This window comes from Leptonychotes weddellii, chromosome 11 (assembly GCF_054177405.1).
Source record: "Leptonychotes weddellii isolate Sample4059 chromosome 11, ASM5417740v2, whole genome shotgun sequence".
NCBI lineage: Eukaryota > Metazoa > Chordata > Mammalia > Carnivora > Phocidae > Leptonychotes > Leptonychotes weddellii.
The window spans coordinates 79,687,668-79,698,415 of NC_138379.1; the positions used below are offsets into that span (position 1 = coordinate 79,687,668).

Genomic DNA, 10,748 nt, shown 5'->3' on the forward strand with positions numbered 1-10,748 from the left:
ATGCTTTGCACATCCTTTTCCTAGCAAACTTCTAGATCAGCAGTCATTTTCCTCCTTTAAAACTAAATTGTCCCAGTGCTTCACTGTTTGAAAGCATCAGTGGTTTTCTCTTGTCCCAAGAATAGATCCTAACCCTTGAGTCCTATTTTCAAGGTCCTTCCTTACCTGCCATTACTTTGCATGTCTGCCAAGCCGAGCTCCTCATCCTCTCTGAACAGACCTGCTTCTTCTCTGTTGATACTCCTTCAGCAGAGTTTCTGCCTTACCAGAGACCTCTGTCCTCCTCGACCTTGCCCTCCCACTTCCCCCTCTCTGAAACCCACTGTCCATCGCAGCAGACAGAAGCATGGTTTTTGTAGCTAGAAGAGACCTTGATATGTCACCAGAGTTTATCAATGTACGGAACAGAGACCACCTGTAATGGAATCACTTGGGAGCATTTGTAAGAACTACAGAATTAGGATTTCTGCATGGAGCTCAGGAGCTCCCCACGTGACTGCTGGGTTCACTGAAGTTTGAGATTCCTGCTTGGAGCAAGTGCACTGTTACCTTCCCTTGCAAGCCCACCACCACGGAGCGTTCACAGAGTCCTGTAATCGGCACGGATCTCTTTTCCAGTCTCATACTTACCTGTTGTCCTTTAGATTCTTCACTACGATCTGCCATGCACCGCTTTCTGGTCATCTCATGCATGGGCATCTTTCTTTTCCAAGCGATTATACGGACCTCATGTTTTGGGATCATGCCACATACTACTTTGAATCCCCCCTTTGCTTATTCCAATAATAGGCAGATAACATCCTGTAAATGCTTCTCCAATTAAAACAAATTGTAAAATTTTTTGTTATCTCTGTCCTTGGCCCCCAAGACCCACCTATCTGTTTAATGATTCAATTCTCCTCTCAAAATTGTCTTTTGGTTATTGAAACCTCTGAGCAGGTATTAATAGGCTCTAGCAAATTCTGCTTAATGCAGGGAGCGGATTCCTATTTCCATCTTTCCTTCAGCCTCTGTGATTTCTTTCGTATATATGTCATCAGGGCAAATTTAATTGGGTCTTCTCCAGCTCTCGGATCTGGTTTTTGCACTGCAAGTCTCCTAACTGGTCTCTGGGCCTTGTGTCTCTCCCCTTTACAGTTTATCTTCCGAGAGGCTGCATATGGATGCATGATCATGCCTCCCCCGGTCTGGAACCTTCTGGTGGCCCCCTTACTGTCCACGCATTAGTGTTGTGATGTGCCTTAGCTTGGCTTTCTAGCCTCATTTTTTACCGCTTTTCCCCGTGCACCATGTTTTAGCAGAGGGGTTCTAGGTGTAAGAGAGGCCCCTTTGAAAATCCAGTTAAAACCATGGGATGTGCACAATATCCCCAAATTAGTAATTGGTTCTTGTTGTTTCATTTGTTAGCTCAGGTTATTGTGTGCCGTCTGTTAGTGCTTTCCCCCCCTCAGTTGCCTCTAGGGGTCACTTTCTGCAAGGTCCCCGTATCAGTGATTTCTCAGCCCCAGAGTTTCTCTTGGGGGTATCCCTTCTACCAGCCCGGATCCTCCTCTCTGGGCCCAGTGTTGTCCAGGCCTGCTGCACGCCCACCGCCCCCGCCCTACCCTCGGGCCTTCACTGCCCTCCTTGGGACTCCTTTTGCCTTTCTCTTGGTTTAGAGTCGCTGTTTCCTGGGTCTTGTGTCTTGCTTTTCTTGGTTTGCTCCCTTGTATTGTTGAAGTGCACCCTCCCGTAGTTTTGTCCAGTGACAAGGTGGTGCAGAGGCCAGGGACACAGAGAAGACAGCCTTCAACGTGTTTGTCTTCTGAGTTTGCTGCTTGGGGTTTGTGCTTGTCACTCTCTGTGCCTGGGCCACACGGGTCTCCCGGGATGTGGCTTCTCCATTCTAAGGACTTGTTTGACTTCTCTCATTTTGGAGATCCTGTTTTCTTTTCTTTTTTTTTTTTTTAAAGATTTTATTTATTTGACAGACACAGCGAGAGAGGGAACACAAGCAGGGGGAGTGGCAGAGGGAGAAGCAGTCTTCCCGCTGAGCAGGGAGCCCGATGTGGGGCTTGATCCCAGGACTCTGGGATCATGACCTGAGCCGAAGGTAGCCGCTTAACTGACTGAGCCACCCAGGCGCCCCGAGATCCTGTTTTCTATATTCCAGATTTCTCTCCCTCATTCTTCATTTCCCTCTCTCTTTTTTTTTTTAAGTTTAATCCCATTTTTTTGGTAGAGCACATTTTCCAGAAGGTTCCCTGGGAAACAGAACGTGGGAGGCATCGTTGAGGTCTTGCTTCTCTGAAAGTGTTTTTCTTCTGTCTTCATATGTGAGTGGTAGTTGTTGGTCTGGGTTTGGAATTCTTGGTTGTCAGTAATTCTTCAGAATTTTGAAGGGATTGCTCCTGTCCCTGAGCAGCTCCTGGGAAATCCAAAGCCATTTTGATTGTGATCTTTTGCATGTCACATGTTTTTACTCTCTGGAAGCGTGTAGGGTGTACCCTTTGGCTCCAGTGTTTTGAAATTTCACGACGCTGTGCTTTTGATCTGGGTCCCTTTCCATCGAGTGTGGTGGATGGACACTGATAGCGTCTTTCATTCCGAAAACTTATGTATTTGAGTTTGGGGAATTTTTCTTGAATTATTCCATTAATCTTTTCTGTTTTCTCTTTCTTCCTGAAACTCTTGTCATTCATACATTAGATCTACTGATGTGGTCCTGTCACCTTTCTATTTTTTAATTGATCCCCCCCCTTTTCTCCCCCCTCTATTTTCTGGAAGATTCAGCTCTACCAGCTCTGCTCCTGAGTTTTCCATTACAGTTACCTTTGAAATTTCTCGTACTCTTCCTTTTGCATGGCATCCTGTCCTTTTTTCATGCAGAAATAGATATTCTTATGTTCTGAGCATATTGAGGATATTTATGTTTGAGGTTTTATTCTTACAGAGTCTCTCTTTCCTCCAAATGTTCTTTTTTTGCAGGGAAGGGGTCTGTACTCGCTTCTGTCTTTCATGTCAAAGGTTTTTCCCCAAATAATCCTGGGTTGCTTACTTGTGTTTAAGGGTGGGGACAAAAATGCAAGAGATTCTGCACACAGGTAGGCTTGTCAGCTTTGAGTTTCATGGTGGGGCTGTTTGGTGGGGAACTTTTGATCTGGGTTGCTTGAGAATTTGTTCCCGAGGCTGGTCGATTTCCCTTGAGGAGATTTTTACAATCTCTTGCCTAGGGAATAAAGGTGTTCCTGCCAGGGCTTATGAGGATGGGGACCAGGGTCCTCGCGTTCAGCAATCTGAGGGTTTAACCCCCTCTCTTCAGTATGGCATTTTTGCTCTTTACTAGGCCCTTCTAACCAACCCTTTTTACCCTCCACATAACAATCCTCCAGGCTTCTGGGGGGGTGACGTCCAGGGTGATTGTTGCATGGGGCTGGTAGGGGCAGGGCACGTAGGGAATCTTGCTGCTGCTCAAACATTCTTCGGTCTCTTCCCTTACTGCCTTTATTCCTCTTCTCTGTTCACAGATACCATTTTTCAGCTTTTTGAAGATTCTGTGATGTTGATCTTGTGGGTTCTTTGCTTTCTGCAGTGACAGTTTAGGATGGGCTACAGCCTTCTCTGGTCCCCTGAGTCACTTACCGCTGTCTGTGTTCCAGCTTCCAAGATTAGATGGCTGTGTCCTGTTGATCTGTCTTCCCCATCCAGAGCTTACATTTGTCTCCAGGCCCCCGTCGTCATTCCAAATGCACCATAATTTCCTGAATTTCCTACGAGGTTGAGTTGGTTGCTCTTGCTGACCAGCTCCCTCAGTACTCAAAAAGTGAATTTTCGGTCATGATCCCAGGGTCCTGGGATCGAGCCCCGCATCGGGTTCCCTGCTCGGCGGGAGACCTGCTTCTCCCTCTCCCTCTCCCACTCTCCCTGCTTGTGTTCCCTCTCTTGCTGTGTCTCTCTCTGTCAAATAAATAAAATCTTTAAAAAAAAAAAAAAAAGTGAATTTTCAAAACTTTTTCTTCCAGCAAATGTCACGGCTGCCTCCATTCCCACTCACCACGGGCACTGTGACCGATTTGAATTCGAGTGTCGCCAGCCAAAGAAGTGTATCCCCAACTGGAAGCGCTGTGACGGCCACCAAGATTGCCAGGACGGCCAGGACGAGGCCAACTGTCGTGAGTAGTCTCAGAGGAATTCACCATTCTGGAGGATTTCTGGAGAGCAGGAGACCTCATTACTCCTGCTTCATTTCTCATAATAACCTTGCGATTTTGGGATTATCTCCATTTTAGAGATAGGAGAATCAGCTTCAGAGATCACCTTGTCAGTACCAGACTGGGATATTTATTTAGTTTTTTGTTGTTGTTGTTTTGTTTTTGTTTTTTTGCGCAAGGTTGTGACCTTTTCATCATGCCACGTTCAAAGTTCTTATAGTGGAATACTCTGAAATAACAGAGGGAAACGAGGGATAGGGTAAAATTCAAATGGATCTTTGGGACATCAAGATAACAGGGCAGATTGATCCCATACTGCCCAAAATCATAATAGGAACATTTCAGCCAAATAAGTAACTGCACAGTAAGATGAACATTGAAAATAATTAACAGAGGAAATGAAATAGGACCTTCCTCCTGGGTGAGATTAATTCATTAATTGGCATTCTTTAAATAAGTTTCTTTTACCTGTTCCAAATCAGCCTTATTCATAAGAATGTTGTCTGGTTAAGGGTCTTAAAATCAAGATGTGCTCTATTTCCAATCTTCCTCAATCCATTAATCTGAGAGCCCTATCAAAAAAGGAAATGAGATTAACATGACAAGATTCTTCTTGGAGAAACTGGCCCCTGAAGGCTGCCACATTCTCTTCCAAGTGCCAATTAATCATCTGTTTAATTATCAGCTTAAGGATTTTCAGAGATTAATAACAACCGTATTCTCTATTTCTTTTTTTTTTTTTTAAGATTTTATTTGACAGAGAGATAGCGAGAGCAGGAACATAAACAGGGGGAGTGGGAGAGGGAGAAGCAGGCTTCCTGCCGAGCAAGGAGCCTGATGTGGGACTCGATTCCAGGACCCTGGGATTACGACCTGAGCCGAAGGCAGACGCTTAACAACTGACCCACCCGGGCGCCCCCCGTATTCTCTATTTCTAAAACCTGTGTTTTCCCACTTTAAAAAACGTTGAGACATGTTTCATAAAGAAACCTCAAACACCCACCAGCTTTACGACTCACCTGTTGTTTGGATATATTTTACCACGTGGAATAATTCTGGGAGGGGGATCTTGGTATTTTCTAAAACAATGCCCTTCATAGAGTTTCTCCTACACTATTCTGCATGACATGACCCCTGTCGATCATTCTGTTACTGTTTCTCTTTTCATGTTTCTTTGTAGTTTTTAATCACTATCTAAAACCACAGAGTGATTTGCTTACTTTTTTACTGTTTCTCTCAATAGAAAGTAAGCTCTGTGAGGGTAGGTCCTTTGTTGTACACATCACCATATTCTTAGCATCTTGAACAGTACCTGATTCATGGTAGGCCCTCCATGAATATTCACTGGTTCCATAGATGGTTGGGAAGATGGGTGGATGGATAGATGGATGGATGGGTAGATGGATAAATGGAGGGGTAGATGGATGGGTGGATGAGTGGATGAATGGATGGGTAGATGGATAAATGAAGGGGTAGATGGATGGATGGATGGGTGTCTAGATGGGTGGGTGGATGGATACTGGGTGGCTGGTTGAATTGGATGGGTAAGTGGGTGAATGGGTGGTTAGGTGGATGGATAGATGGAAGGATGAAGTCCATCTTGGGTTTCTTATACTAGTGGGTCTCCAACGTTTTCTAAATTCTCTAGTGCAGTTTTATTTATAACCAAGCCCCCCCCTTCCAACCTCCCCAAGGCAAACCAATTTCAGCTCAGCATGTCACAGAGCTCTATAATACAATGATTTTCCAGGAGATGGGGGATTGTAGTTTGTAAAAAGCCTCACATTTCCTTTCTTTCAATGACAATTACTATAATAGAGAGCTCTTTTTAAAAGTATATTTAATTGAAGTCTGTACATCCACACTAGCGACATGCACAGTCTTAATTCGTCATTCATGTGAGCACTCGCCGATTGAGGATAGTTGTTAAAACTTTCCGCCCCACCCCGACCCCCTGTATCTTTTTGTCTCTAGGAACATAATTCTGGATCCATTATCCATTCCTGTTGACCATGCTGGTTCTCTCGCGAGAACATTATCCAGTTTTTCTACCTGCATCTCAAAGTGTGGTTTTCAGAAGCAGATGCAGTGTCTCAGAGAGAAAACAAGATTCCTTGTTCTCATTCTAGAACAGAAGTTTTGAACCCTGGCCAATTCCAGTGACTCACTGTGGAGCCTGTAAATTATTGCACTCACTCTAGATCGTTTGACCCCAAAGCTCTTCCTCTTCCGGGAGGCAGATTCGTGTTGTTCATGTCAGATAAGGACGCATCCCAGCGCCACCGTGGGGGTTACTAGTCCTTGTTCCAGAGGCGTGTTTTGAATCAGAAGCTAATTAGCGCAGACCACTTTTCCTAAACACGGTCTGCTGTTAGCACAACGTGCCCTCCCCCTGTGTTGCAGCCACACACAGCACCTTGACCTGTATGAGCAGGGAGTTCAAGTGTGAGGACGGTGAGGCGTGCATTGTGCTCTCGGAGCGCTGTGATGGCTTCCTGGACTGCTCGGACGAGAGCGACGAGAGGGCCTGCAGCGGTGAGTGCCAGCCCTCGGGCCCTGGGCTCAGCCTCCACCCGCCACGGGCACTCTGCCGGGAGCCTCGTGAGCCTTTCCTCAGCCTGAAGGGGAAACCGCTTTTTGCCCGGTTTTGGAGCGCCCAGTGGAGGGAGGCTTGTCCCGCCTCATGCGGGTGCACCATGCTCCCAGAGCCTCAGGCTTCATGGCGGGGTGGACGCAGTCCTTCTGTCTGGAGCGCCTTTAGTAATTGTCCTAGTCTTTTTGGGCTGCCATTAACAGAACATCACAGCCTGAAGGGCTTCTAAACAACAGAAACTTACTTCTCTCAGTTCTGGAGGCTGGAAGCCCGGATCAGAGCACCAGCAGATGCCACGTCTGGTGAGGGCCCGCTTCCCAGTTCATAGACAGCTGTCTTCCCTGTGTCCTCACATGATGGAAAGGGTGAGGGAGCTCTCTGGGGTCGCTCATCTCATCTCCTGAGGACTCCGTCCTTAGGACCTGATCACCTCCCAACAGCCCCGCTTCCTGATCCCATCACGTTGGGGATTGGGTTTCAGCATATGAATTTGGAGGGACACACACATTCGGTCTGTCGCAGTAATGGATCCTGCTAGGACATTGTCCCTGGACCTGTAGAATTCTCTCTTGAGAAACAGGCTTACCTCCGTGTAGACAAGGAGGCGAAATGCAAGGAAAATACCGTGACTGGAAATTTAGGAGACCCTGGGCAAGGTCGTATAGGAAGGCTTGAACTCTTTTTTTTCTGTGATGTCTTAAGAGGCTGGCCGTGGCCTGACAATCTAGATCCTGGTAGGTCTGCTTAAACATCAAGGGACCTCTTGGGTCCTTTGAAACACAAGGATTTGTGAGATACCACTTTCTTTCCCTTTCCCCCTTCATCTCTCTAGATGAACTAACTGTATACAAAGTACAGAATCTTCAGTGGACGGCCGACTTCTCTGGGGACGTAACGTTGACCTGGATGCGGCCCAAGAAAATGCCCTCTGCTGGTTGTGTCTATAACGTCTACTACAGGTGGGTCCCATCTTTGCCGTGAGAGAAGAAAACAGTGTTCTCACCAGCACTGGACGTTCTGCAAACTCTTGTGGTGTACACAGAGCAGAGCGGCTCTTCATTAGCCGAGCCCAGTGTCCTCTGCGACCCCACACTGCTCTGATGTGACCATATCTTTCTTCTTCTGGCCAGGGTGGTCGGAGAGGGCATCTGGAAGACTGTGGAGACACACAGCAATAAAACCAACACCATATTAAAAGTCTTGAAGCCAGACACCACGTATCAGGTCAAAGTGCAGGTCCAGTGTCTCAGCAAAGTGCACAACACCAACGACTTCGTGACTCTGCGGACACCAGAAGGACGTAAGTATTCTAGTTTCCGTTTATGGTGTGTTCAAGACCTACTGTGGGATTTGCAGAGTTTCCCGAGGACACTCAGGAGTGTGGGAACCTAATGACATGGGCCGCATAAATACAGAAGATTTGTGGTGAAGCTTGATGGTCCTGCCTGAGCTGTTGAGCACGTATTCTCCTTATTAGGTCACGTGGTGTTTTGCTACCTTCGGAAGTTAACTTCAGATCGTGCCCAACACGGCCGCCTTTTGCATAGCTTCTCTAGCTCCTGTCTCTACCTTCAATCTCCTAGTACTCAGTATTTGTGAGATCATCATTGTTAAAATATGAGGCATGTCAGGAGTACTAAGGCTCCGTTTTCAAGAGATTTACCGGAACTCACATGTCCTAGAGAATTCCCTGCTTCCTCGCCTCTCACGGTAGCTGACGTCAGGTGACTCCATGCTTATTCCAGTGATCTTCGTCCCCAGGGTCTTGTGAACTTTGCGTTTGCGAGGGCCCGTGCTTACATTTGGGTTACGGTTGGAGACCTCTGTATGAACTCCTGTTGATCTTGATGTACGTTCAGATGCTCACGTATAAAATAGTTACAGATACGTGTCCACAGGCAGGCTGGTATCACATAAATACCATAATCACATAAATCACATAAATTGCTCTGTCAGCTGGGAAGGCCCAGACAGATGACACTTCCATAGCAGTGAGCACACCTGTCACTAAGATCGAGGCTTCTGTGCCATTCTTCATAAAAAGGAACCAGGGCTCCTTGAAGCTCCTTGAAACTCCTTGGTTGCTTCCAGCACAAGGGCAGGATAGCTACAGGGGGAGCCTGGAGAAAGCACGGAGGTGTGAAGCACAGCAAAACTCACTGACACCTGTGTGTTATGATTTTGTTAACACTTGTTTAGTAGAGCCCAGGGGTGTCAGACGGTCATCCAAGGCCTGCAAGGGAGAATTGAAATAGTTTCCGGAGGAAGTACACAGCACACCCCATGTGACCCTGAGGCAGGGTGCGGGCAGGGTGCGGGCAGGGTGTGGGCAGGCTGTGGGCAGGGTGCAGGCAGGTTGTGGGCATACAAGCTTACAGCCTTTATTGGTGGATAGGTCCCAATGCTGGCTCTGGATTCTTTCTAGTCTTTGTTTCAATCTCAGGAAAGTTCCTCTCCTTTACCAGTATGCAGATGGGTTTTAACCCTGAGCTGACTCTTTTCTAGTGCCAGACGCCCCTCAAAATCTCCAGCTGTCACTCCACAGGGAAGAGGAAGGTGTGATTGTGGCCCACTGGTTTCCTCCCACCCACACCCATGGCCTCATCCGAGAGTACATTGTAAGTAACTTCTAGGAGCGGCGCGCCTTGTGTGTCTCTATGAATAGATTTCTGGGTCTGCCAGAGCAGAAACGTGTTCTGAATGGCTAGGTCTTGATTTGATGTAGCTGGGTAAATCGTGTTCCACCCATTAGAACACTTGGCATCTCACCTCCCTCTCTCTCCCTGCCTCCTTGTAAGGTATCAGGATGTCCCAGACCATTGGTTACCTTACTAATAATTTCTTCTTTTCACTTTAGGTGGAATACAGCAGGAGTGGTTCCAAGATGTGGGCCTCCCAGAGGGCTGCTAGTAACTTTACTGAAATAAAGAATTTACTGGTCAACGCTCCATATACTGTCAGAGTGAGTATCAGCCCCCATTTCAGCCATCTGGGCAGTCTCAGAACACAAGAACTCCGTGCTTACCTTTATGAAAGACTTACTAGTAGTCTGCTAAAAGCCTAACCCCTTGCTCTGGGAGGTCATCATCACTGCAGTCTCTTAAACCAGTGCCACGGAGAACCTGAAATCAGATTTCCCTCAGATAACCAAGAATTTATGGTAATGCAGCTTTACCTGCTTTTAACCCAGATTTTCTGCTAGCGTTCCAGCTCCTTTACTCTTGCACTTGCCACTTTTCTGCTTCTCCTTAGCTGCAGGGTGTTGCAGAACTATGGTAAGCAGCATTTAGAAGCCGCTATCGTAGGGATCTTAGGCAACATGCTATCAATACCTTTAGCAGAAAAGAGACCGATTTTGTGCAGAACATGTTTGTTGGGACCATTAACTGTGCACCCAGACTCCCTGACACTGATGATTTTCTCAGTCCCCTTTTTCATATACACGTATGTTTATGTCTGTATGGACCCACAGGTGCACATACCCCCCGTCCCCCACCCTATAGAAGAACCTGAGACCTGTCAATCAACAGAAATCCATCATGCCTGCACTGTCACAGCTCCCTTTGCCCAGATCCCACCTGTTTTCTCCTCCCCTCCCCCCCGTTGTTGCAGTTGCTGGGGCCTCTGCATGTCTGGGATCCCCCTGCATAGACTGTTTGCCACCCTCACTGCCAGAGTCTCGGCCCCGTAGCTCCTTCGGAACCCTCACTGTATGGCACATTGCCTTTATTTTAATTAATTAATTTATTTATTTTTTATTTTTATTTTTTTATTCTTATGTTAATCCCCATACATTACATCATTAGTTCTAGATGAAGTGTTCCATGATTCATTGTTTGTGCATAACACCCAGTGCTCCATGCAGAATGTGCCCTCCTCAATACCCACCACCAGGCCAACCCATCCTCCCACCCCCTCCCCTCTAGAACCCTCAGTTTGTTTTTCAGAGTCCATCGTCTCTCATG

At 46.8% G+C, this 10,748-nt stretch overlaps 1 protein-coding gene across 1 annotated transcript in view; it reads left to right on the forward strand.

Annotated features, from left to right (window-relative positions):
* The window catches only part of LOC102735382 (sortilin-related receptor), a 118,937-nt gene extending 109,075 nt beyond the window's left edge, over positions 1-9,862 (forward strand). The window contains exons 32-37 of the mRNA XM_081799266.1: positions 4,002-4,151; positions 6,594-6,725; positions 7,616-7,742; positions 7,914-8,083; positions 9,289-9,401; positions 9,641-9,862. Of these exons, the coding sequence (XP_081655392.1) occupies positions 4,002-4,151; positions 6,594-6,725; positions 7,616-7,742; positions 7,914-8,083; positions 9,289-9,401; positions 9,641-9,847 (899 nt within the window). The 3' untranslated portion in view covers positions 9,848-9,862. The remainder of the gene's footprint in view (positions 1-4,001; positions 4,152-6,593; positions 6,726-7,615; positions 7,743-7,913; positions 8,084-9,288; positions 9,402-9,640) is intronic.
* Positions 9,863-10,748: the final 886 nt, after the last annotated feature.